The 27,869-nt window shown below is 48.2% G+C and overlaps 1 protein-coding gene across 46 annotated transcripts; it reads left to right on the top strand.

The window, feature by feature from the left end:
• The first annotated feature begins 1,440 nt into the window (after window positions 1–1,440).
• LOC127918180 (islet cell autoantigen 1-like protein) lies at window positions 1,441–27,869 on the top strand. 46 transcript variants are annotated; one of them, XR_008099329.1, is made up of 9 exons: window positions 1,441–2,756; window positions 8,891–9,024; window positions 9,133–9,307; window positions 15,090–15,634; window positions 16,250–16,484; window positions 18,483–18,781; window positions 18,846–18,942; window positions 19,039–20,726; window positions 21,909–21,929. XR_008099329.1 is itself a non-coding variant. In XM_052501451.1 (9 exons), exons 2-9 carry the CDS (start codon window positions 9,017–9,019, stop codon window positions 27,787–27,789), a joined length of 894 nt encoding a protein of 297 aa, XP_052357411.1. In that variant the 5' UTR covers window positions 1,441–2,756; window positions 8,891–9,016; the 3' UTR covers window positions 27,790–27,869. The 46 variants fall into 46 exon arrangements, 1 of the variants encoding a protein (XP_052357411.1); XR_008099365.1 differs by having other exon boundaries at window positions 18,483–19,049; window positions 19,200–19,253; window positions 20,371–20,726; XR_008099352.1 differs by having other exon boundaries at window positions 18,483–19,049; window positions 19,200–19,253; window positions 19,681–20,726.

Below are 27,869 nucleotides of genomic sequence, written 5' to 3'. Positions count from 1 at the left end.
ACTGGAGCGGAGCGTAGACGAGACAGACTGGAGACAGACGCTGGAGCGTAGACGAGACAGACTGGAGACAGACCCTGGAGCGTAGAGACAGACCCTGGAGCGTAGACGAGACAGACTGGAGACAGACCCTGGAGCGTAGACGAGACAGACTGGAGACAGACCCTGGAGCGTAGACGAGACAGACTGGAGACAGACTGGAGACAGACCCTGGAGCGTAGACGAGAGACAGACAGACCCTGGAGACAGACCCTGGAGACAGACAGACTGGAGACAGACCCTGGAGCGTAGACGAGACAGACTGGAGACAGACCCTGGAGCGTGGAGACGAGACAGACTGGAGACAGACCCTGGAGCGTAGACGAGACAGACTGGAGACAGACCCTGGAGCGTGGAGACGAGACAGACTGGAGACAGACCCTGGAGCGTAGACGAGACAGACTGGAGAGACAGACCCTGGAGCGTAGACGAGACAGACTGGAGACAGACGCTGGAGCGTAGACGAGACAGACTGGAGACAGACCAGACCCTGGAGCGAGACAGACTGAGACAGACTGGAGACAGACAGACTGGAGCGTAGACGAGACAGACTGGAGACAGACCCTGGAGCGTAGACGAGACAGACTGGAGACAGACCCTGGAGCGTAGACGAGACAGACTGGAGACAGACGCTGGAGCGTAGACGAGACAGACTGGAGACAGACCCTGGAGCGTAGACGAGACAGACTGGAGACAGACTGGAGACAGACCCTGGAGCGTAGACGAGACAGACTGGAGACAGACCCTGGAGCGTAGACGAGACAGACTGGAGACAGACTGGAGACAGACCCTGGAGCGTAGACGAGACAGACTGGAGACAGACGCTGGAGCGTAGACGAGACAGACTGGAGACAGACCCTGGAGCGTAGACGAGACAGACTGGAGACAGACTGGAGACAGCTGGAGCGTAGACGAGACAGACTGGAGACAGACCCTGGAGCGTAGACGAGACAGACTGGAGACAGACTGGAGACAGACCCTGGAGCGTAGACGAGACAGACTGGAGACAGACCCTGGAGCGTAGACGAGACAGACTGGAGACAGACCCTGGAGCGTAGACGAGACAGACTGGAGACAGACCCTGGAGCGTAGACGAGACAGACTGGAGACAGACTGGAGACAGACCCTGGAGCGTAGACGAGACAGACTGGAGACAGACCCTGGAGCGTAGACGAGACAGACTGGAGACAGACGCTGGAGCGTAGACGAGACAGACTGGAGACAGACCCTGGAGCGTAGACGAGACAGACTGGAGACAGACGCTGGAGCGTAGACGAGACAGACTGGAGACAGACCCTGGAGCGTAGACGAGACAGACTGGAGACAGACCCTGGAGCGTAGACGAGACAGACTGAGACAGACTGGAGACAGACTGGAGACAGACCCTGGAGCGTAGAGACAGAGACAGACTGGAGACAGACCCTGGAGCGTAGACGAGACAGACTGGAGACAGACCCTGGAGCGTAGACGAGACAGACTGGAGACAGACTGGAGACAGACCCTGGAGCGTAGACGAGACAGACTGGAGACAGACCCTGGAGCGTAGACGAGACAGACTGGAGACAGACCCTGGAGCGTAGACGAGACAGACTGGAGACAGACGCTGGAGACAGACTGGAGACAGACCCTGGAGCGTAGACGAGACAGACTGGAGACAGACTGGAGACAGACCCTGGAGCGTAGACGAGACAGACTGGAGACAGACCCTGGAGCGTAGACGAGACAGACTGGAGACAGACCCTGGAGCGTAGACGAGACAGACTGGAGACAGACATAGCACCTGTTTTTATTTCTCTGATGTATTGCCTGTTGATTAAAGTCTTTCGTGATGTAGATATGTGTATTTATGAACTACCACAGTTGTGTCGATGGAGGCTGTTCTTCATGATGTAAGATAGCCACGGTGACATACTGTTTTTGAAGATACAGCTCGTCTCCATGTTAATACTGTGTATGTATGTAGCCACATCGTTTCCAGATTAAACTACTGTGTGGAGAACCATCAGTGGTGGGTCTCTATACTGCCCTCTCTTGGGACAGATTCATAGATCATACTGTGCCATTATAATTCCCACTGTCGTTGTTAATCAGAATGTCTGTCTACATCCATGATATACCAGTGTTTTAAATACAATAACTACCCAGTCATCAGTTTTTAAGATCTTTCTATTTTCTGCAGCAGCTTTTATTTAGGGTTGTAATTCTTGAAGATGTCTGTTTTGCTTTGTGGTGCCCTGCAAACATAACATATTTCTCCTGCACCTCCTTGAGGTTGCGGTTAGTGTCCTTCGGGACGTTTTAAAATATAATTTCCCTCCAACTGGTTTGACCTGTGATGTTGAGACGTCTCCGCAGCGACCGGACGGAGGGAACAGACACGTTGCATATCCTGTTTCTGTGCGTCAGTTGGTTGGTGCTACTAACGTGACCTGGATACTCTGACTGCTGGACAACATGACTTCCTGACAGCTTCGTTCAACGGTAAAGACTCAACAATGTGATGATGCAAGACGTGTTGCGTTTATATATATATAGGCAACGTATCCGCAGACCAGGTCATCTGGACTAGTTAACGTTACATTGGGTACAACTAGCAGGTTATACTGATGTAGGTTAGGAGCAAATTAGCTGCGCGTCCTGGAAAACATTTACGAGTTGCAACAGGAACCAGCAACATTTTTCTTCCTGAACACAGAGGTTGAGAAGACAGCAGGTTTGTGGTAAGATAACGGCATTGATCTCGCTTGACCTGGGCAGCTACAGGCAGCTGGCTCGACATACATTAACAATAGCAGCTGTCTGCCTCATTATGGTTAACCTGCTGGCGACGACAGGTGTCGAGCCCTGTTCTTAGTGCAGGAACACCAGGATGAATACAAGGAGAATACAGACAATGAGGACATATACTGGGGAGGTCCAACACATGACATTATACGAAGACTTTAAAACATACACACCTATTGATTTGAACAGCTTTCTTATTGGATGAATGGAGAATGTTCTTAATGTACTGCTTGACCTCATGGAAGAGTGGGTTTTTTATTACTGAATTTACATCACATGTCGAGATACATTTATAATACTCAAAAGTTTTATGTATTATTGTTTTTTTGTTTTTACACTACTGATAATTTCAAAATAATATTTATTTCTATCTTTAACAATGTGAAGAGGGTTTTGTTCCCCCCTGTCGACCTCATTTCATGGATAAAAAAACAACAAATGAAAGTTACACCAGGGGTCGATATCATTTGGGTCAAAATAAATCATATCCGAGTCTTTCAAATGAACATTAATAGTATTTTATTTATTTAATAAAATCTTCTAACTCACTCCAAAATCATTAGAACAGTCCCAAAATAAATGTTCGGGAGTCTCTGGGTCACAACCACAAAATACACATTTGTTACCAATAGCTATTTTAAATCTGTGCATAATAAAGGTCTTTACAGGGTAGATTCTATGAATGAGTTGGTATGACACTTCTTTCACCTTATTAGATATACAATATTTACCAGATAACAACTAAACGTTGTTCCAGTTCACATGTCCGAGGGCTGCATTCCAGTTCACTTGTCCGAGGGCTGCATTCCAGTTCACTTGTCCGAGGGCTGCATTCCAGTTCACTTGTCCGAGGGCTGCATTCCAGTTCACTTGTCCGAGGGCTGCATTCCAGTTCACTTGTCCGAGGGCTGCATTCCAGTTCACTTGTCCGAGGGCTGCATTCCAGTTCACTTGTCCGAGGGCTGCATTCCAGTTCACTTGTCCGAGGGCTGCATTCCAGTTCACTTGTCCGAGGGCTGCATTCCAGTTCACTTGTTCCGAGGGCTGCATTCCAGTTCACTTGTCCGAGGGCTGCATTCCAGTTCACTTGTCCGAGGGCTGCATTCCAGTTCACTTGTCCGAGGGCTGCATTCCAGTTCACTTGTCCGAGGGCTGCATTCCAGTTCACTTGTCCGAGGGCTGCATTCCAGTACATTCTAGCAGAGGGAATAGTAACATCTTGACATGGTTTTCATATATACATGTTATTACATTTATAGTTTATAAAATGTAAATTCCTTCTTGCTGTATTGAGGCTATAAAATCTTCAACAGTTGCACTTGGGAGTATTGTTATGTTCTCCTAACAGAAGAATAGCACCTTTAGGGACAGCTCTAACAACTATTTGATACTCCTCAGGAGTGAATGTAACATTGTGTGTTCTCATGAAGTCTGCATAATCATATAGTTATTATTCAATAATTATTATTCGATAATCATATAGTTTTCCATCATTATTCAATAATGGTATAACCCAGATAATGCTGTTGCCAAACCAGTTCTTGAAAAACAAAGACTTGTTTTTGTATTTTATGTCTTTATTCTTCCAGATTGTATGTCTGTGGGGGAAATTATGTTTGTACATGAGGTTCCAAGTTAGAAGTACTTGTTTATGAAAGTTAGCAAGCTTGATAGTGTCTTTACCCACATCAAAGTTGCATTTGACTAAGACTTCTAGACCACCAATCTGTTGGAATATTACATTAGGGATTATATTCCAAATGCAATCCTTATTTCTTAAATAGTTTTGTGTCCATTTCATCTGAAATATTATATTACAGGTTTTAAAATCAAGAGCATTCAACCCTCCCTCACCCTGGGTGTTACATATTTCCGCTTTTCTTAAATAATGAGGTTTATTCCTCCATATGAAGTTAAATAATTTAGTATCAACCATTGTAGTTAATGACAGAGGAACATCCAAGGCAGGGGAGGTATAAACTCATCTGGACCTTCAGATTGATAAAAGTTCACATCCAGATGAAGATCTCTTAACAACCAGGAGTTAAATCTCTTTCTAGTTTCCTCAACAATAGGAGAGACATTTAAGTTGGCCCTTTCTTTCTGATCTTTGCTAACTTTAATACGAAGATATGTGATCACATCTTTCACAGGGATATTACATACTGAGTTTAAGTCCCATCTTTCACAGGGATATTACATACTGAGTTTAAGTCCCTTCTTTCACAGGGATATTACATACTGAGTTTAAGTCCCATCTTTCACAGGGATATTACATACTGAGTTTAAGTCCCATCTTTCACAGGGATATTACATACTGAGTTTAAGTCCCATCTTTCACAGGGATATTACATACTGAGTTTAAGTCCCATCTTTCACAGGGATATTACATACTGAGTTTAAGTCCCGTCTTTCACAGGGATATTACATACTGAGTTTAAGTCACATCTTTTCAACAAATGTAAATGTCCTAATATTCAGAGATAAACCAGATGCATGTGAGAAGGTAGGCCTGACCACCGACAAAACAATGAGACAGCCTATAGGGAGGAGCTTAGAGACCTGGCAGTGTGTTGCCAGGACAACAAACTCTCAATGTGAGCAAGACAAAGGAGCTGATTGTGGACTACAGGAAAAGGCCCCCATTAACATCAACGTGGCTGTAGTGGAGCAGCCCACTCCTGAGGAGTATCAAATAGTTGTTAGAGCTGTCCCTAAAGGTGCTATTCTTCTGACAGAGCTTCAAGTTACTTGGTGTCACCAATGATCTATCATGGTCCAAACACACCAAGACAGTCATGAAGAGGACATGACAACACCTCCACATTGACTCTGTACCGTAACACCCTGTATATAGCCTCCACATTGACTCTGTACTGGTACCCCCTGTATATAGCCTCCACATTGACTCTGTACCGTAACACCCTGTATATAGCCTCCACATTGACTCTGTACCGTAACACCCTGTATATAGTCTCCACATTGACTCTGTACTGGTACCCCCTGTATATAGCCTCCACATTGACTCTGTACTGGTACCCCCTGTATATAGCCTCCACATTGACTCTGTACTGGTACCCCCTGTATATAGCCTCCACATTGACTCTGTACTGGTACCCCCTGTATATAGCCTCCACATTGACTCTGTACCGTAACACCCTGTATATAGCCTCCACATTGACTCTGTACTGGTACCCCCTGTATATAGCCTCCACATTGACTCTGTACCGTAACACCCTGTATATAGCCTCCACATTTTTATTTATATATTTTTTATTTCACCTTTATTTAACCAGGTAGGCTAGTTGAGAACAAGTTCTCATTTGCAACTGCGACCTGGCCAAGATAAAGCATAGCAGTGTGAACAGACAACACAGAGTTACACATGGAATAAACAATTAACAAGTCAATAACACAGTAGAAAAAATGGGCAGTCTATATGCAATGTGTGCAAAAGGCATGAGGAGGTAGGCGAATAATACAATTTTGCAGATTAGCACTGGAGTGATAAATGATCAGATGGTCATGTACAGGTAGAGATATTGGTGTGCAAAAGAGCAGAAAAGTAAATAAATAAAAACAGTATAAAAACAGTATGGGAATGAGGTAGGTGAAAATGGGTGGGCTATTTTCCTATAGACTATGTACAGCTGCAGCGATCGGTTAGCTGCTCGGATAGCTGATGTTTGAAGTTGGTGAGGGAGATAAAAGTCTCCAACTTCAGCGATTTTTGCAATTCGTTCCAGTCACAGGCAGCAGAGTACTGGAACGAAAGGCGGCCAAATGAGGTGTTGGCTTTAGGGATGATCAGTGAGATACACCTGCTGGAGCGCGTGCTACGGATGGGTGTTGCCATCGTGACCAGTGAACTGAGATAAGGCGGAGCTTTACCTAGCATGGACTTGTAGATGACCTGGAGCCAGTGGGTCTGGCGACGAATATGTAGTGAGGGCTAGCCGACTAGAGCATACAAGTCGCAGTGGTGGGTGGTATAAGGTGCTTTAGTGACAAAACGGATGGCACTGTGATAGACTGCATCCAGTTTGCTGAGTAGAGTGTTGGAAGCCATTTTGTAGATGTCATCGCCGAAGTCGAGGATCGGTAGGATAGTCAGTTTTACTAGGGTAAGCTTGGCAGCGTGAGTGAAGGAGGCTTTGTTGCGGAATAGAAAGCCGACTCTTGATTTGATTTTCGATTGGAGATGTTTGATGTGAGTCTGGAAGGAGAGTTTGCAGACATTGACTCTGTACTGGTACCCCCTGTATATAGCCTCCACATTGACTCTGTACCGGTACCCCCTGTATATAGCCTCCACATTGACTCTGTACCGGTACCCCCTGTATATAGCCTCCACATTGACTCTGTATCGGTACCCCCTGTATATAGCCTCCACATTGACTCTGTACCGGTACCCCCTGTATATAGCCTCCACACTGACTCTGTACCGGTACCCCCTGTATATAGCCTCCACATTGACTCTGTACCGGTACCCCCTGTATATAGTCTCCACATTGACTCTGTACCCCCTGTATATAGCCTCCACATTGACTCTGTACCGGTACCCCCTGTATATAGTCTCCACATTGACTCTGTACCCCCTGTATATAGCCTCCACATTGACTCTGTACCGGTACCCCCTGTATATAGCCTCCACATTGACTCTGTACCGGTACCCCCTGTATATAGCCTCCACATTGACTCTGTACCGGTACCCCCTGTATATAGCCTCCACATTGACTCTGTACCGGTACCCCCTGTATATAGCCTCCACATTGACTCTGTACCGTAATACCCTGTATATAGCCTCCACATTGACTCTGTACCGTAACACCCTGTATATAGCCTCCACATTGACTCTGTACCGTAACACCCTGTATATAGCCTCCACATTGACTCTGTACCATAACACCCTGTATATAGCCTCCACATTGACTCTGTACCATAACACCCTGTATATAGCCTCCACATTGACTCTGTACCATAACACCCTGTATATAGCCTCCACATTGACTCTGTACTGTAACACCCTGTATATAGCCTCCACATTGACTCTGTACCGTAACACCCTGTATATAGCCTCCACATAGACTCTGTACCGTAACACCCTGTATATAGCCTCCACATAGACTCTGTACCGTAGCACAGTTGGTAGAGCATGGCGCTTGTAACGCCAGAGTAGTGGGTTCGATTCCCGGGACCACCCATACGTAGAATGTATGCACACATGTAAGTCGCTTTGGATAAAAGCGTCTGCTAAATGGCATTTATTATTATTATTATTACCCTGTATATAGCCTCCACATTGACTCTGTACCGTAACACCCTGTATATAGCCTCCACATTGACATCTGCCTTTTCATCTGTCTTTGCTGTCAAAAGCATCCCAATGTTGTTTTGCATCTCAAGAAGTGGCGTACCCTCTTGGGTGTCGGGGTCGTAAGGTAACGACCTGAACCGGGGACTGGAAGGGCGCAAGTTGTCAGCATTGTTGTCCGTGCACTTCACATTTCAAAAGAGGACCAAGACCATCTGTTAATTGTCCATCTGATGTCCATTTTTCCCCCTTTGGTTCTGGAAGTTTCTATGTAAGACAAGCTAGTTTTTAAGCTAGCTAGCTGATCTGGCTATCTAGTGTCGTCGCTAACTTAAGAGTTTTAGAGGTTAATAACTTGCAGAAAGTAATCAATTACTTTGGTTAACAAACTAAATCATATTCATACAGGGTTTTATGACCTTAGAAATGACCAGATGGTCATATATGGGTGAGGAAATCAAATAATTCCTTCAGCAAACAAAAAGCACATCTGCGCTGACCGCCATCTTGTGCCTCGTAATGGACAGTCATTTCACCTGTTTATGTTAATACCACAGCAGGTGACCTGTCAATAAGCACACTCCCTTTTTGTATTTAGGGCGCATGGCTACTGAAGAAGTTTTGCACCACAACCACTTCAACAATGACCTCTCGTATCTTGTCAACTAGATTTATAGGCTTTCTAACAGGTTCAAGTATGGGGATTAAACCACATGCATCTGACATCCACAACGTTCTCAATCTCCACTATTTCAGGCTGCGTGTAACAGAACAACCGGAACAGAGCTGAAGATTAGATGGACGGGTGTAGCAGCTAATCATCTCCACTATTTCAGGCTGCGTGTAACAGAACAACCGGGACAGAACAGAGCTGAAGATTAGATGGACGGGTATGTAGCAGCTAATCATGACTTAAGTCACTGTCTTTAAAAGTCTTAAATCAATTAAAGAAAATGCATGAGATGTAATCTCGGGGAAACCCTAACCACCCCCTCCAGGTTTGCAGGTGACATACTGAGCGGTGGCCGGGCGTTGCTAGGCGAGGACAGCTCGGTCATGGCCCGCATGCAGAAGAAGTTTTGGAAGACGAAGCAGGTTCTGATCAAGGCCACAGGGAAGAAGGAGGATGAGTACGTGGTGGCTTCTGATGCCGACCTCGACGCCAAGCTGGAGGTAGGACCCTGACCTTTAACCCCTAACTCTAACGTGGTGTCTTCTGATGCCGACCTCGACGCCAAGCTGGAGGTAGGACCCTGACCTTTAACCCCTAACTCTAACGTGGTGTCTTCTGATGCCAACCTCGACGCCAAGCTGGAGGTAGGACCCTGACCTTTAACCCCTAACTCTAACGTGGTGTCTTCTGATGCCAACCTCGACGCCAAGCTGGAGGTAGGACCCTGACCTTTAACCCCTAACTCTAACGTGGTGTCTTCTGATGCCGACCTCGACGCCAATGTTATTTTTAATTTATTTTACCTTTATTTAACCAGGTAGGCAAGTTGAGAACACCTTTATTTAACCAGGTAGGCAAGTTGAGAACAAGTTCTCATTTACAATTGCGACCTGGCCAAGATAAAGCAAAGCAGTTCGACAGATACAACGACACAGAGTTACACATGGAGTAAAACAAACATACAGTCAATAATACAGTATAAACAAGTCTATATACAATGTGAGCAAATTAGGTGAGAAGGGAGGTAAAGGCAAAAAAAGGCCATGGTGGAAAAGTAAATACAATATAGCAAGTAAAACACTGGAATGGTAGTTTTGCAATGGAAGAATGTGCAAAGTAGAAATAAAAATAATGGGGTGCAAAGGAGCAAAATAAATAAATAAATAAAACACAGTTGGGAAAGAGGTAGTTGTTTGGGCTAAATTATAGGTGGGCTATGTACAGGTGCAGTAATCTGTAAGATGCTCTGACAGTCGGTGCTTAAAGCTGGTGAGGGAGATAAGTGTTTCCAGTTTCAGAGATTTTTGTAGTTCGTTCCAGTCATTGGCAGCAGAGAACTGGAAGGAGAGGCGGCCAAAGAAAGAATTGGTTTTGGGGGTGACCAGAGAGATATACCTGCTGGAGCGTGTGCTACAGGTGGGAGATGCTATGGTGACCAGCGAGCTGAGATAAGGGGGGACTTTACCTAGCAGGGTCTTGTAGATGACATGGAGCCAGTGGGTTTGGCGACGAGTATGAAGCGAGGGCCAGCCAACAAGAGCGTACAGGTCGCAATGGTGGGTAGTATATGGGGCTTTGGTGACAAAACGGATGGCACTGTGATAGACTGCATCCAATTTGTTGAGTAGGGTATTGGAGGCTATTTTGTAAATGACATCGCCAAAGTCGAGGATTGGTCGGATGGTCAGTTTTACAAGGGTATGTTTGGCAGCATGAGTGAAGGATGCTTTGTTGCGAAATAGGAAGCCAATTATAGATTTAACTTTGGATTGGAGATGTTTGATATGGGTCTGGAAGGAGAGTTTACAGTCTAACCAGACACCTAGGTATTTGTAGTTGTCCACGTATTCTAAGTCAGAGCCGTCCAGAGTAGTGATGTTGGACAGGCGGGTAGGTGCAGGTAGCGATCCGTTGAAGAGCATGCATTTAGTTTTACTTGTATTTAAGAGCAATTGGAGGCCACGGAAGGAGAGTTGTATGGCATTGAAGCTTGCCTGGAGGGTTGTTAACACAGTGTCCAAAGAAGGGCCGGAAGTATACAGAATGGTGTCGTCTGCGTAGAGGTGGATCAGAGACTCACCAGCAGCAAGAGCGACCTCATTGATGTATACAGAGAAGAGAGTCAGTCCAAGCTGGAGGTAGGACCCTGACCTTTAACCCCTAACTCTAACGTGGTGTCTTCTGATGCCGACCTCGACGCCAAGCTGGAGGTAGGACCCTGACCTTTAACCCCTAACTCTAACGTGGTGTCTTCTGATGCCGACCTCGACGCCAAGCTGGAGGTAGGACCCTGACCTTTAACCCCTAACTCTAAAGTGGTGTCTTCACCCACTGTTACTCAGAGAGAGTGAGAGTCTCATGTGTCCAATTATCTCTGTGTTACTAACTGAACCACACGTTCTGTTTCCTGTTCAATTCTCTCTGTGTTACTAACTGAACCACACGTTCTGTTTCCTGTCCAATTCTCTCTGTGTTACTAACTGAACCACACGTTCTGTTTCCTGTCCAATTCTCTCTCTGTGTTACTAACTGAACCACACGTTCTGTTTCCTGTCCAATTCTCTCTGTGTTACTAACTGAACCACACGTTCTGTTTCCTGTCCAATTATCTCTGTGTTACTAACTGAACCACACGTTCTGTTTCCTGTCCAATTCTCTCTCTGTGTTACTAACTGAACCGCACGTTCTGTTTCCTGTCCAATTATCTCTGTGTTACTAACTGAACCACACGGTCTGTTTCCTGTCCAAATATCTCTCTGTGTTACTAACTGAACCACACGTTCTGTTTCCTGTCCAATTCTCTCTGTGTTACTAACTGAACCACACGTTCTGTTTCCTGTCCAATTCTCTCTGTGTTACTAACTGAACCACACGTTCTGTTTCCTGTCCAATTCTCTCTGTGTTACTAACTGAACCACACGTTCTGTTTCCTGTCCAATTCTCTCTGTGTTACTAACTGAACCACACGTTCTGTTTCCTGTCCAATTCTCTCTCTGTGTTACTAACTGAACCACACGTTCTGTTTCCTGTCCAATTCTCTCTGTGTTACTAACTGAACCACACGTTCTGTTTCCTGTCCAATTATCTCTCTGTGTTACTAACTGAACCACACGTTCTGTTTCCTGTCCAATTATCTCTCTGTGTTACTAACTGAACCACACGTTCTGTTTCCTGTCCAATTCTCTCTGTGTTACTAACTGAACCGCACGTTCTGTTTCCTGTCCAATTCTCTCTGTGTTACTAACTGAACCGCACGTTCTGTTTCCTGTCCAATTCTCTCTGTGTTACTAACTGAACCGCACGTTCTGTTTCCTGTCCAATTCTCTCTGTGTTACTAACTGAACCGCACGTTCTGTTTCCTGTCCAATTCTCTCTGTGTTACTAACTGAACCACACGTTCTGTTTCCTGTCCAATTATCTCTCTGTGTTACTAACTGATCAGAGTAAGATAGCTCCGCAGTTCTGTCTGTATAGTACATTAGCAGACAGATATAACAGTAGTGTGTCTATATGATCAGAGTAAGATAGCTCTGCACCCACTGTTACTGTCTGTCTGGAACCACTGTTACTGTCTGTCTGGAACCACTGTTACTGTCTGTCTGGACCCACTGTTACTGTCTGTCTGGAACCACTGTTACTGTCTGGCTGGCTGGACCCACTGTTACTGTCTGTCTGGCTGGACCCACTGGTACTGTCTGGCTGGAACCACTGTTACTGTCTGGCTGGCTGGACCCACTGTTACTGTCTGTCTGGCTGGACCCACTGGTACTGTCTGGCTGGAACCACTGTTACTGTCTGGCTGGCTGGACCCACTGTTACTGTCTGTCTGGCTGGACCCACTGGTACTGTCTGGCTGGAACCACTGTTACTGTCTGGCTGGCTGGACCCACTGTTACTGTCTGGCTGGCTGGACCCACTGTTACTGGCTGGCTGGACCCACTGTTACTGTCTGGCTGGCTGGACCCACTGTTACTGTCTGGCTGGCTGGACCCACTATTACTGGCTGGCTGGAACCACTGTTACTGTCTGTCTGGACCCACTGTTACTGTCTGTCTGGACCCACTGGTACTGTCTGTCTGGAACCACTGTTACTGTCTGTCTGGACCCACTGTTACTGTCTGGCTGGAACCACTGTTACTGTCTGGCTGGCTGGACCCACTGTTACTGTCTGGCTGGCTGGACCCACTGTTACTGTCTGGCTGGCTGGACCCACTGTTACTGTCTGTCTGGCTGGACCCACTGGTACTGTCTGGCTGGAACCACTGTTACTGTCTGGCTGGCTGGACCCACTGTTACTGGCTGGCTGGACCCACTGTTACTCTTTGGCTGGCTGGACCCACTGTTACTGTCTGGCTGGACCCACTGTTACTGTCTGGCTGGACCCACTGTTACTGTCTGGCTGGACCCACTGTTACTGTCTGGCTGGACCCACTGTTACTGTCTGGCTGGACCTACTGTTACTGTCTGGCTGGACCCACTGTTACTGTCTGGCTGGACCCACTGTTACTGTCTGACTGGACCCACTGTTACTGTCTGTCTGGCTGGACCCACTGGTACTGTCTGGCTGGCTGGACCCACTGTTACTGTCTGTCTGGCTGGACCCACTGTTACTGTCTGTCTGGCTGGACCCACTGTTACTGTCTGGCTGGCAGGACCCACTGTTACTGTCTGGCTGGACCCACTGTTACTGTCTGGCTGGCTGGACCCACTGTTACTGTCTGGCTGGCTGGACCCACTGGTACTGTCTGGCTGGCTGGACCCACTGTTACTGTCTGTCTGGCTGGACCCACTGTTACTGTCTGTCTGGCTGGACCCACTGTTACTGTCTGTCTGGCTGGACCCACTGTTACTGTCTGTCTGGCTGGACCCACTGTTACTGTCTGTCTGGCTGGACCCACTGTTACTGTCTGGCTGGCTGGCTGGACCCACTGTTACTGTCTGGCTGGCTGGACCCACTGTTACTGTCTGGCTGGACCCACTGTTACTGTCTGGCTGGACCCACTGTTACTGTCTGGCTGGACCCACTGTTACTGTCTGGCTGGACCCACTGTTACTGTCTGGCTGGACCCACTATTACTGTCTGGCTGGACCCACTGTTACTGTCTGGCTGGACCCACTATTACTGTCTGGCTGGACCCACTATTACTGTCTGGCTGGACCCACTATTACTGTCTGGCTGGACCCACTATTACTGTCTGGCTGGACCCACTATTACTGTCTGGCTGGACCCACTATTACTGTCTGGCTGGACCCACTATTACTGTCTGGCTGGACCCACTGTTACTGTCTGGCTGGACCCACTATTACTGTCTGGCTGGACCCACTGTTACTGTCTGGCTGGCTGGACCCACTGTTACTGTCTGGCTGGCTGGACCCACTGTTACTGTCTGGCTGGACCAGGCTGGACCCACTGTTACTGTCTGGCTGGACCCACTGTTACTGTCTGGCTGGCTGGACCCAATGTTACTGTCTGGCTGGCTGGACCCACTGTTACTGTCTGGCTGGCTGGACCCAATGTTACTGTCTGGCTGGCTGGACCCACTGTTACTGTCTGTCTGGCTGGACCCACTGTTACTGTCTGACTGGCTGGACCCACTGTTACTGTCTGTCTGGCTGGACCCACTGTTACTGTCTGACTGGCTGGACCCACTGTTACTGTCTGGCTGGCTGGACCCACTGTTACTGTCTGGCTGGCTGGACCCACTGTTACTGTCTGGCTGGACCCACTGTTACTGTCTGACTGGCTGGACCCACTGTTACTGTCTGGCTGGCTGGACCCACTGTTACTGTCTGGCTGGCTGGACCCACTATTACTGTCTGGATGGACCCACTGTTACTGTCTGGATGGACCCACTGTTACTGTCTGGCTGGACCCACTGTTACTGTCTGTCTGGATGGACCCACTGTTACTGTCTGTCTGGATGGACCCACTGTTACTGTCTGGATGGACCCACTGTTACTGTCTGGCTGGACCCACTGTTACTGTCTGTCTGGACCCACTGTTACTGTCTGTCTGGCTGGACCCACTGTTACTGTCTGGCTGGACCCACTGTTACTGTCTGTCTGGACCCACTGTTACTGTCTGTCTGGATGGACCCACTGTTACTGTCTGTCTGGACCCACTGTTACTGTCTGGATTGTATAGTGTATGTTTGCACTCACACACCCGTTGTCCTATCTGTCTGTAGTTGTTCCACTCGGTACAGACCACCTCCACTGTTACTGTCTGGATTGTATAGTGTATGTTTACACTCACACACCCGTTGTCCTGTCTGTCTGTAGTTGTTCCACTCGGTACAGACCACCTCCACTGAGCTGTTGAAGGTGATTGAGAAATACCAGCGAAGGATCACACGTGAGTTACCCCTGTTACTACGGTTACCACTTTATTAAAGACAGACCAGGAAATAGACAGGATAATACTGTTCTATTCACAGAGAACCCCACTCTCCCTTCTTGTGTGTTCCAGACCTGTCTCAGGAGGGTTAGGTTATGTTGAGGTTGGGTTAGGTTATGTTGAGGTTATGACATTCCTGGGTCCAGACCTGTCTCAGGAGGGTTAGGTTATGTTGAGGTTGGGTTAGGTTATGTTGAGGTTATGACATTCCTGGGTCCAGACCTGTCTCAGGAGGGTTAGGTTATGTTGAGGTTGGGTTAGGTTATGTTGAGGTTGGGTTAGGTTATGTTGAGGTTATGACATTCCTGGGTCCAGACCTGTCTCAGGAGGGTTAGGTTATGTTGAGGTTGGGTTAGGTTATGTTGAGGTTATGACATTCCTGGGTCCAGACCTGTCTCAGGAGGGTTAGGTTATGTTGAGGTTGGGTTAGGTTATGACATTCCTGGGTCCAGACCTGTCTCAGGAGGGTTAGGTTATGACATTCCTGGGTCCAGACCTGTCTCAGGAGGGTTAGGGTTAGGTTATGACATTCCTGTGTTCCTGACCTGTCTCAGGAGGGTTAAGTTATGACATTCCTGGGTCCAGACCTGTCTCAGGAGGGTTAGGTTATGACATTCCTGTGTTCCTGACCTGTCTCAGGAGGGTTAAGTTATGACATTCCTGGGTCCAGACCTGTCTCAGGAGGGTTAAGTTATGACATTCCTGTGTTCCTGACCTGTCTCAGGAGGGTTAAGTTATGACATTCCTGGGTCCAGACCTGTCTCAGGAGGGTTAGGTTATGACATTCCTGGGTCCAGACCTGTCTCAGGAGGGTTAAGTTATGACATTCCTGGGTCCAGACCTGTCTCAGGAGGGTTAGGGTTAGGTTATGACATTCCTGTGTTCCAGACCTGTCTCAGGAGGGTTAGGTTATGTTGAGGTTGGGTTAGGTTATGTTGAGGTTATGACATTCCTGGGTCCAGACCTGTCTCAGGAGGGTTAGGTTATGACATTCCTGGGTCCAGACCTGTCTCAGGAAGGTTAGGTTATGTTGAGGTTGGGTTAGGTTATGTTGAGGTTATGACATTCCTGGGTCCAGACCTGTCTCAGGAGGGTTAGGTTATGTTGAGGTTGGGTTAGGTTATGTTGAGGTTATGACATTCCTGTGTTCCAGACCTGTCTCAGGAGGGTTAGGTTATGTTGAGGTTGGGTTAGGTTATGTTGAGGTTATGACATTCCTGTGTTCCAGACCTGTCTCAGGAGGGTTAGGTTATGTTGAGGTTGGGTTAGGTTATGTTGAGGTTATGACATTCCAGGGTCCAGACCTGTCTCAGGAGGGTTAGGTTATGTTGAGGTTATGACATTCCTGTGTCCAGACCTGTCTCAGGAGGGTTAGGTTTAGGTTATGTTGAAGTTATGACATTCCTGTGTTCCTGACCTGTCTCAGGAGGGTTAGGTTATGTTGAGGTTGGGTTAGGTTATGTTGAGGTTATGACATTCCTGGGTTCAGACCTGTCTCAGGAGGGTTAAGTTATGACATTCCTGGGTCCAGACCTGTCTCATGAGGGTTAAGTTATGACATTCCTGGGTCCAGACCTGTCTCAGGAGGGTTAGGGTTAGGTTATGTTGAGGTTATGACATTCCTGGGTCCAGACCTGTCTCAGGAGGGTTAAGTTATGACATTCCTGGGTCCAGACCTGTCTCAGGAGAGTTAGGTTATGGTGAGGTTGGGTTAGGTTATGACATTCCTGTGTTCCAGACCTGTCTCAGGAGGGTTAAGTTATGACATTCCTGGGTCCAGACCTGTCTCAGGAGAGTTAGGTTATGGTGAGGTTGGGTTAGGTTATGACATTCCTGTGTTCCAGACCTGTCTCAGGAGGGTTAGGTTATGTTGAGGTTGGGTTAGGTTATGACATTCCTGGGTCCAGACCTGTCTCAGGAGGGTTAAGTTATGACATTCCTGGGTCCAGACCTGTCTCAGGAGGGTTAGGTTATGTTGAGGTTATGACATTCCTGGGACCAGACCTGTCTCATGAGGGTTAGGGTTAGGTTATGTTGAGGTTATGACATTCCTGGGTCCAGACCTGTCTCAGGAGGGTTAGGTTATGACATTCCTGGGTCCAGACCTGTCTCAGGAGGGTTAGGTTATGACATTCCTGGGTCCAGACCTGTCTCAGGAGGGTTAGGTTATGACATTCCTGGGTTCCAGACCTGTCTCAGGAGGGTTAGGTTATGACATTCCCTGGGTCCAGACCTGTCTCAGGAGGGTTAGGTTATGACATTCCTGGGTTGTCTCAGGAGGGTTAGGTTATGACATTCCTGGGTCCAGACCTGTCTCAGGAGGGTTAGGTTATGACATTCCTGGGTTCCAGACCTGTCTCATGAGGAGGTTATGTTGAAGTTATGACATTCCTGTGTTCCTGGCCTGTCTCAGGAGGGTTAAGTTATGACATTCCTGGGTCCAGACCTGTCTCAGGAGGTTATGTTGAGGTTAGGTTATGACATTCCTGGGTCCAGACCTGTCTCAGGAGGGTTAGGTTATGACATTCCTGGGTCCAGACCTGTCTCAGGAGGGTTGAGGTTATGACATTCCTGGGTCCAGACCTGTCTCAGGAGGGTTAGGTTATGTTGAGGTTGGGTTAGGTTATGTTGACATGACATTCCTGTGTTCCAGACCTGTCTCATGAGGGTTAGGTTATGTTGAGGTTGGGACATTCCTGTGTTCCTGGCCTGTCTCAGGAGGGAAGTTATGACATTCCTGTCCAGACCTGTCTCAGGAGGGTTAGGTTATGACATTCCTGGGTTCCAGACCTGTCTCAGGAGGGTTAGGTTATGACATTCCTGGGTCCAGACCTGTCTCAGGAGGTTATGTTGAGGTTATGACATTCCTGGGTCCAGACCTGTCTCAGGAGGGTTAGGTTATGACATTCCTGTGTTCCAGACCTGTCTCATGAGGGTTAGGTTATGTTGAAGTTATGACATTCCTGTGTTCCTGGCCTGTCTCAGGAGGGTTAGGTTATGTTGAGGTTATGACATTCCTGGGTCCAGACCTGTCTCAGGAGGGTTAGGTTATGACATTCCTGGGTCCAGACCTGTCTCAGGAGGGTTAGGTTATGACATTCCTGGGTCCAGACCTGTCTCAGGAGGGTTAGGTTATGACATTCCTGGGTCCAGACCTGTCTCAGGAGGGTTAGGTTATGACATTCCTGGGTCCAGACCTGTCTCAGGAGGGTTAGGTTATGACATTCCTGGGTCCAGACCTGTCTCATGAGGGTTAGGTTATGTTGAGGTTGGGTTAGGTTATGACATTCCTGTGTTCCAGACCTGTCTCAGGAGGGTTAGGTTATGTTGAGGTTGGGTTAGGTTATGTTGAGTTTATGACATTCCTGGGTCCAGACCTGTCTCAGGAGGGTTAGGTTATGTTGAGGTTGGGTTAGGTTATGTTGAGGTTATGACATTCCTGTGTTCCTGACCCGTCTCAGGAGGGTTAGGTTATGTTGAGGTTGGGTTAGGTTATGTTGATGTTATGACATTCCTGTGTTCCAGACCTGTCTCAGGAGGGTTAGGTTATGTTGAGGTTGGGTTAGGTTATGTTGAGGTTATGACATTCCTGTGTTCCAGACCTGTCTCAGGAGGGTTAGGTTATGTTGAGGTTGGGTTAGGTTATGACATTCCTGTGTTCCATACCTGTCTCAGGAGGGTTAGGTTATGTTGAGGTTATGACATTCCTGTGTTCCAGACCTGTCTCAGGAGGGTTAGGTTATGTGGAGGTTGGGTTAGGTTATGTTGAGGTTATGACATTCCTGTGTTCCAGACCTGTCTCAGGAGGGTTAGGTTATGGTGAGGTTGGGTTAGGTTATGTTGAGGTTATGACATTCCTGTGTTCCAGACCTGTCTCAGGAGGGTTAGGTTATGTTGAGGTTGGGTTAGGTTATGTTCAGGTTATGACATTCCTGTGTTCCAGACCTGTCTCAGGAGGGTTAGGTTATGGTGAGGTTGGGTTAGGTTATGTTGAGGTTATGACATTCCTGTGGTCCAGACCTGTCTCAGGAGGGTTAGGTTATGTTGAGGTTGTGACATTCCTGTGTTCCAGACCTGTCTCAGGAGGGTTAGGTTATGTTGAGGTTGGGTTAGGTTATGTTGAGGTTATGACATTCCTGTGTTCCAGACCTGTCTCAGGAGGGTTAGGCTATGTTGAGGTTGGGTTATGTTGAGGTTATGACATTCCTGGGTCCAGACCTATCTCAGGAGGGTGAGGTTATGACATTCCTGGGTCCAGACCTGTCTCAGGAGGGTTAGGTTATGACATTCCTGTGTTCCAGACCTGTCTCATGAGGGTTAGGTTATGTTGAGGTTATGACATTCCTGGGTCCAGACCTGTCTCAGGAGGGTTAGGTTATGTTGAGGTTGGGTTAGGTTATGTTGAGGTTATGACATTCCTGTGTTCCAGACCTGTCTCAGGAGGGTTAGGCTATGTTGAGGTTGGGTTATGTTGAGGTTATGACATTCCTGTGTTCCAGACCTGTCTCAGGAGGGTTAGGTTATGTTGAGGTTATGACATTCCTGTGTTCCAGACCTGTCTCATGAGGGTTAGGTTATGTTGAGGTTATGACATTCCTGGGTCCAGACCTGTCTCAGGAGGGTTAGGTTATGTTGAGGTTGGGTTAGGTTATGTTGAGGTTATGACATTCCTGTGTTCCAGACCTGTCTCAGGAGGGTTAGGCTATGTTGAGGTTGGGTTATGTTGAGGTTATGACATTCCTGTGTTCCAGACCTGTCTCAGGAGGGTTAGGCTATGTTGAGGTTAGGTTATGTTGAGGTTATGACATTCCTGGGTCCAGACCTGTCTCAGGAGGGTTAGGTTATGTTGAGGTTGGGTTAGGTTATGTTGAGGTTATGACATTCCTGTGTTCCAGACCTGTCTCAGGAGGGTTAGGCTATGTTGAGGTTGGGTTAGGTTATGTTGAGGTTATGACATTCCTGGGTCCAGACCTGTCTCAGGAGGGTTAGGTTATGTTGAGGTTGGGTTAGGTTATGTTGAGGTTATGACATTCCTGTGTTCCAGACCTGTCTCAGGAGGGTTAGGCTATGTTGAGGTTGGGTTATGTTGAGGTTATGACATTCCTGTGTTCCAGACCTGTCTCAGGAGGGTTAGGTTATGTTGAGGTTGGGTTAGGTTATGTTGAGGTTATGACATTCCTGTGTTCCAGACCTGTCTCAGGAGGGTTAGGTTATGTTGAGGTTGGGTTAGGTTATGTTGAGGTTATGACATTCCTGTGTTCCAGACCTGTCTCAGGAGGGTTAGGTTATGGTGAGGTTGGGTTAGGTTATGTTGAGGTTATGACATTCCTGTGTTCCAGACCTGTCTCAGGAGGGTTATGTTGAGGTTGGGTTAGGTTATGACATTCCTGTGTTCCAGACCTGTCTCAGGAGGAGAATGAGTTGGGGATGTTTCTGAGGTGCCAGGCAGAACACGACCGCACCAAGGCTGGCAACATGATGGATGCAACTAGCAAGGCCCTGTGTGCCTCGGCCAAGCAGAGGTCAGAACCATCATAACCCCTAACCCAGCAAGGCCCTGTGTTACCCGCCCCAGAGTTAATACTGGATCTGCTATGTTAATGTGTCAGGCTGGTCCTGTGCCCACCCCCAGAGTTAATAATGGATCTGCTATGTTAATGTTTGTGTCAGGCTGGTCTTGTGCCCGTCCCCAGAGTTAATACTGGATCTGCTATGTTAATATATCAGGCTGGTCCTGTGCCCACCCCCAGAGTTAATAATGGATCTGCTATGTTAATATATCAGGCTGGTCCTGTGCCCACCCCCAGAGTTAATAATGGATCTGCTATGTTAATATATCAGGCTGGTCCTGTGCCCACCCCCAGAGTTAATAATGGATCTGCTATGTTAATATATCAGGCTGGTCCTGTGCCCACCCCCAGAGTTAATACTGGATCTGCTATGTTAATATATCAGGCTGGTCCTGTGCCCACCCCCAGAGTTAATACTGGATCTGCTATGTTAATATATCAGGCTGGTCCTGTGCCCACCCCCAGAGTTAATACTGGATCTGCTATGTTAATATATCAGGCTGGTCCTGTGCCCACCCCCAGAGTTAATACTGGATCTGCTATGTTAATGTGTCAGGCTGGTCCTGTGCCCACCGTCCAGAGTTAATACTGGATCTGCTATGTTAATGTGTCAGGCTGGTCCTGTGCCCACCCCCAGAGTTAATACTGGATCTGCTATGTTAATATATCAGGCTGGTCCTGTGCCCACCCCCAGAGTTAATACTGGATCTGCTATGTTAATATATCAGGCTGGTCCTGTGCCCACCCCCAGAGTTAATACTGGATCTGCTATGTTAATATGTCAGGCTGGTCCTGTGCCCACCCCCAGAGTTAATACTGGATCTGCTATGTTAATATATCAGGCTGGTCCTGTGCCCACCCCCAGAGTTAATACTGGATCTGCTATGTTAATGTGTCAGGCTGGTCCTGTGCCCACCGTCCAGAGTTAATACTGGATCTGCTATGTTAATGTGTCAGGCTGGTCGTGTGCCCACCCCCAGAGTTAATACTGGATCTGCTATGTTAATGTGTCAGGCTGGTCCTGTGCCCACCCCCAGAGTTAATACTGGATCTGCTATGTTAATGTTTATGTGTCAGGCTGGTCCTGTGCCCACCCCCAGAGTTAATACTGGATCTGCTATGTTAATATGTCAGGCTGGTCCTGTGCCCGCCCCCAGAGTTAATACTGGATCTGCTATGTTAATGTTTATGTGTCAGGCTGGTCCTGTGCCCACCCCCAGAGTTAATACTGGATCTGCTATGTTAATGTTTATGTCAGGCCCAGAGTTAATACTGGATCTGCTATGTTAATGTTTATGTGTCAGGCTGGTCCTGTGCCCACCCCCAGAGTTAATACTGGATCTGCTATGTTAATATATCAGGCTGGTCCTGTGCCCACCCCCAGAGTTAATACTGGATCTGCTATGTTAATGTTTATGTGTCAGGCTGGTCCTGTGCCCACCCCCAGAGTTAATACTGGATCTGCTATGTTAATATATCAGGCTGGTCCTGTGCCCGCCCCCAGAGTTAATACTGGATCTGCTATGTTAATGTTTATGTGTCAGGCTGGTCCTGTGCCCACCCCCAGAGTTAATACTGGATCTGCTATGTTAATGTTTATGTGTCTGGCTGGTCCTGTGCCCACCCCCAGAGTTAATACTGGATCTGCTATGTTAATACTGGATCTGCTATGTGTCAGGCTGGTCCTGTGCCCACCCCCAGAGTTAATACTGGATCTGCTATGTTAATGTTTATGTGTCAGGCTGGTCCTGTGCCTGCTATGTTAATGTGTCAGGCTGGTCCTGTGCCCCCCCCAGAGTTAATACTGGATCTGCTATGTTAATGTTTATGTGTCAGGTGTCCCGCCCCCAGGCTGGTCCCTGTGCCCACCCCCAGAGTTAATACTGGATCTGCTATGTTTTATGTGTCAGGCTGGTCCCCCAGAGTTAATACTGGATCTGCTATGTTAATGTTTATGTGTCAGGCTGGTCCTGTGCCCACCCCCAGAGTTAATACTGGATCTGCTATGTTAATGTTTAGGCTGGTCCTGTGCCCAGTTAATACTGGATCTGCTATGTTAATGTGTCAGGCTGGTCCTGTGCCCACCCCCAGAGTTAATACTGGATCTGCTATGTTAATGTTTATGTGTCAGGCTGGTCCTGTGCCCGCCCCCAGAGTTAATACTGGATCTGCTATGTTAATGTGTCAGGCTGGTCCTGTGCCCGCCCCCAGAGTTAATACTGGATCTGCTATGTTAATGTTTATGTGTCAGGCTGGTCCTGTGCCCGCCCCCAGAGTTAATACTGGATCTGCTATGTTAATGTTTGTGTCAGGCTGGTCCTGTGCCCACCCCAGAGTTAATACTGGATCTGCTATGTTAATGTTTATGTGTCAGGCTGGTCCTGTGCCCGCCCCCAGAGTTAATACTGGATCTGCTATGTTTATGTGTCAGGCTGGTCCTGTGCCCGCCCCCAGAGTTAATACTGGATCTGCTATGTTAATGTTTATGTGTCAGGCTGGTCCTGTGCCCACCCCCAGAGTTAATACTGGATCTGCTATGTTAATGTGTCAGGCTGGTCCTGTGCCCGCCCCCAGAGTTAATACTGGATCTGCTATGTTAATGTTTATGTGTCAGGCTGGTCCTGTGCCCGCCCCCAGAGTTAATACTGGATCTGCTATGTTAATGTTTATGTGTCAGGCTGGTCCTGTGCCCGCCCCCAGAGTTAATACTGGATCTGCTATGTTTATGTGTCAGGCTGGTCCTGTGCCCGCCCCCAGAGTTAATACTGGATCTGCTATGTTAATGTTTATGTGTCAGGCTGGTCCTGTGCCCGCCCCCAGAGTTAATACTGGATCTGCTATGTTTATGTGTCAGGCTGGTCCTGTGCCCGCCCCCAGAGTTAATACTGGATCTGCTATGTTAATGTTTATGTGTCAGGCTGGTCCTGTGCCCGCCCCCAGAGTTAATACTGGATCTGCTATGTTAATGTTTATGTGTCAGGCTGGTCCTGTGCCCGCCCCCAGAGTTAATACTGGATCTGCTATGTTAATGTTTATGTGTCAGGCTGGTCCTGTGCCCGCCCCCAGAGTTAATACTGGATCTGCTATGTTAATGTTTATGTTTCAGGCTGGTCCTGTGCCCACCCCCAGAGTTAATACTGGATCTGCTATGTTAATGTTTATGTGTCAGGCTGGTCCTGTGCCCGCCCCCAGAGTTAATACTGGATCTGCTATGTTTATGTGTCAGGCTGGTCCTGTGCCCGCCCCCAGAGTTAATACTGGATCTGCTATGTTAATGTTTATGTGTCAGGCTGGTCCTGTGCCCGCCCCCAGAGTTAATACTGGATCTGCTATGTTAATGTTTATGTGTCAGGCTGGTCCTGTGCCCGCCCCCAGAGTTAATACTGGATCTGCTATGTTAATGTTTATGTGTCAGGCTGGTCCTGTGCCCGCCCCCAGAGTTAATACCTGCTATGTTAATGTTTATGTGTCAGGCTGGTCCTGTGCCCGCCCCCCAGAGTTAGTTAATACTGGATCTGCTATGTTAATGTTTATGTCAGGCTGGTCCTGTGCCCACCCCCAGAGTTAATACTGGATCTGCTATGTTAATGTGTCAGGCTGGTCCTGTGCCCGCCCCCAGAGTTAATACTGGATCTGCTATGTTAATGTTTATGTGTCAGGCTGGTCCTGTGCCCGCCCCCAGAGTTAATACTGGATCTGCTATGTTAATGTTTATGTGTCAGGCTGGTCCTGTGCCCGCCCCCAGAGTTAATACTGGATCTGCTATGTTAATGTTTATGTGTCAGGCTGGTCCTGTGCCCACCCCCAGAGTTAATACTGGATCTGCTATGTTAATGTTTATGTGTCAGGCTGGTCCTGTGCCCACCCCCAGAGTTAATACTGGATCTGCTATGTTTATGTGGCTGGTCAGGCTGGTCCTGTGCCCGCCCCCCCCAGAGTTAATACTGGATCTGCTATGTTAATGTTTATGTGTCAGGCTGGTCCTGTGCCCGCCCCCAGAGTTAATACTGGATCTGCTATGTTAATGTTTATGTGTCAGGCTGGTCCTGTGCCCGCCCCCAGAGTTAATACTGGATCTGCTATGTTAATGTTTATGTGTCAGGCTGGTCCTGTCTGCCCGCCCCTGTGCAGAGTTAATACTGGATCTGCTATGTTAATGTTTATGTGTCAGGCTGGTCCTGTGCCCGCCCCCAGAGTTAATACTGGATCTGCTATGTTAATGTTTATGTGTCAGGCTGGTCCTGTGCCCGCCCCCAGAGTTAATACTGGATCTGCTATGTTAATGTTTATGTGTCAGGCTGGTCCTGTGCCCGCCCCCAGAGTTAATACTGGATCTGCTATGTTAATGTGTCAGGCTGGTCCTGTGCCCGCCCCCAGAGTTAATACTGGATCTGCTATGTTAATGTTTATGTGTCAGGCTGGTCCTGTGCCCACCCCCAGAGTTAATACTGGATCTGCTATGTTAATGTTTATGTGTCAGGCTGGTCCTGTGCCCGCCCCCAGAGTTAATACTGGATCTGCTATGTTTATGTGTCAGGCTGGTCCTGTGCCCACCCCCAGAGTTAATACTGGATCTGCTATGTTAATGTGTCAGGCTGGTCCTGTGCCCGCCCCTACACCGGATGGAGCAGGAGGTGGAGACGTTTCGGCGGCGTGCGATCGCTGACACGCTCCTGACAGTGACCCGGATGGAGAAATCCAGGACGGAATACCGTGGAGCGCTGCTCTGGATGAAGGACGTCTCTCAGGAACTCGACCCGGACACCTGTAAACATCTGGACAAGTTCCGCAAGGTGTGTTACCCTGTGTGTATGGCCCACCAGGTGCTGTGTGTGTTAACCTGTGTGTATGGCCCACCAGGTGCTGTGTGTGTTAACCTGTGTGTATGGCCCACCAGGTACTGTGTGTGTTAACCTGTGTGTATGGCCCACCAGGTGCTGTGTGTGTTAACCTGTGTGTAGTGTTCACCAGGTACTGTGTGTGTTAACCTGTGTGTATGGCCCACCAGGTGCTGTGTGTGTTAACCTGTGTGTAGTGTTCACCAGGTACTGTGTGTGTTAACCTGTGTGTATGGCCCACCAGGTACTGTGTGTGTTAACCTGTGTGTATGGCCCACCAGGTACTGTGTGTGTTAACCTGTGTGTGTGGCCCACCAGGTACTGTGTGTGTTAACCTGTGTGTAGTGTTCACCAGGTACTGTGTGTGTTAACCTGTGTGTATGGCCCACCAGGTACTGTGTGTGTTACCCTGTGTGTGTGGCCCACCAGGTACTGTGTGTGTTAACCTGTGTGTGTGGCCCACCAGGTGCTGTGTTTGTGGCCCACCAGGTGCTGTGTGTGTTAACCTGTGTGTAGTGTTCACCAGGTACTGTGTGTGTTAACCTGTGTGTATGGCCCACCAGGTGCTGTGTGTGTTAACCTGTGTGTATGGCCCACCAGGTACTGTGTGTGTTAACCTGTGTGTGTGGCCCACCAGGTACTGTGTGTGTTAACCTGTGTGTATGGCCCACCAGGTACTGTGTGTGTTAACCTGTGTGTGTGGCCCACCAGGTGCTGTGTTTGTGGCCCACCAGGTGCTGTGTGTGTTAACCTGTGTGTAGTGTTCACCAGGTACTGTGTGTGTTAACCTGTGTGTATGGCCCACCAGGTGCTGTGTTTGTGGCCCACCAGGTGCTGTGTGTGTTAACCTGTGTGTAGTGTTCACCAGGTACTGTGTGTGTTAACCTGTGTGTATGGCCCACCAGGTGCTGTGTGTGTTAACCTGTGTGTATGGCCCACCAGGTGCTGTGTGTGTTACCCTGTGTGTATGGCCCACCAGGTGCTGTGTGTGTTACCCTGTGTGTATGGCCCACCAGGTGCTGTGTGTGTTAACCTGTGTGTATGGCCCACCAGGTGCTGTGTGTGTTAACCTGTGTGTATGGCCCACCAGGTACTGTGTGTGTTAACCTGTGTGTGTGGCCCACCAGGTGCTGTGTGTGTTAACCTGTGTGTAGTGTTCACCAGGTGCTGTGTGTGTTAACCTGAGTGTATGGCCCACCAGGTACTGTGTGTATGGCCCACCAGGTACTGTGTGTGTTAACCTGTGTGTATGGCCCACCAGGTGCTGTGTGTGTTAACCTGTGTGTATGGCCCACCAGGTGCTGTGTCAGTGATTGTAAGTCGCTCTGGATAAGAGCGTCTGCTAAATGACTTAAATGTAAATGTTAACCTGTGTGTATGGCCCACCAGGTGCAGTCCCAGGTCAGAGGTTCGAAGGACCTGTTTGAGAAGCTGAAGAACGATGTGTGTCAGAAGGTTGACATGCTGGGAGCCTCCCGTTGTAACATGCTGTCTCACTCTCTCTGCACATACCAGGTCTGTCTGTCTGTCTGTCTGTCTGTCTGTCTGTCTGTCTGTCTGTCTGTCTGTCTCCTTCCTTCCTTCCTTCCTTCCTTCCTTCCTTCCTTCCTTCCTTCCTTCCTTCCTTCCTTCCTTCCTACCAGGTCTATCTGTCTGTCGTTGCATAGTAGTGGTCTGTGTGTGTGTTAATACAGTCTCTTTCCAGATCACCCTCCTCCAGTTCTGGGAGAGGACCGCCTGTGTGATGAGTGGGATTCGTGAGTCTTTTAAAGGCCTTGTCCCCTACCAGTTCACCACTCTCAAGGTACGTGTGGGACGGGTTGTACGTACATTACAAGTCTGTGTGTTTGTTTGTTTTGTTTCCATGGCGTTGTAACAATAGATGGTGGTGTGTGTGTGTGTAGATGGGGTGTGTGTGTGTGTGTGTGTAGATGGGGGGGTGTAGATGGGGGTGTGTGTAGATGGGGTGTGTGTGTGTGTTGTAACCGTAGATGGGGTGTGTGTGTGTAGATGGGGTGTGTGTGTGTAGATGTGGTGTGTGTGTCTAGATGTGGTGTGTTGTAACCGTAGATCGTGTGTGTTGTCAGGACCTCCGGGACCCTCTGGAGCAGCTGACTGATTTAGACCTAACCAACCAGGACCATAACAAAGAGAAGGCCATACAGAGTAACAGGTGAGAACATCCTGGTCCCTCTGACAGACCTAACCAACCAGGACCATAACAAAGAGAAGGCCATACAGAGTAACAGGTGAGAAC

The sequence above is a fragment of the Oncorhynchus keta genome, unplaced genomic scaffold, assembly GCF_023373465.1.
Source record: "Oncorhynchus keta strain PuntledgeMale-10-30-2019 unplaced genomic scaffold, Oket_V2 Un_contig_1361_pilon_pilon, whole genome shotgun sequence".
NCBI classification, from domain to species: Eukaryota; Metazoa; Chordata; class Actinopteri; order Salmoniformes; family Salmonidae; genus Oncorhynchus; species Oncorhynchus keta.
This window is presented reverse-complemented; position numbering and strand designations above follow the sequence as displayed.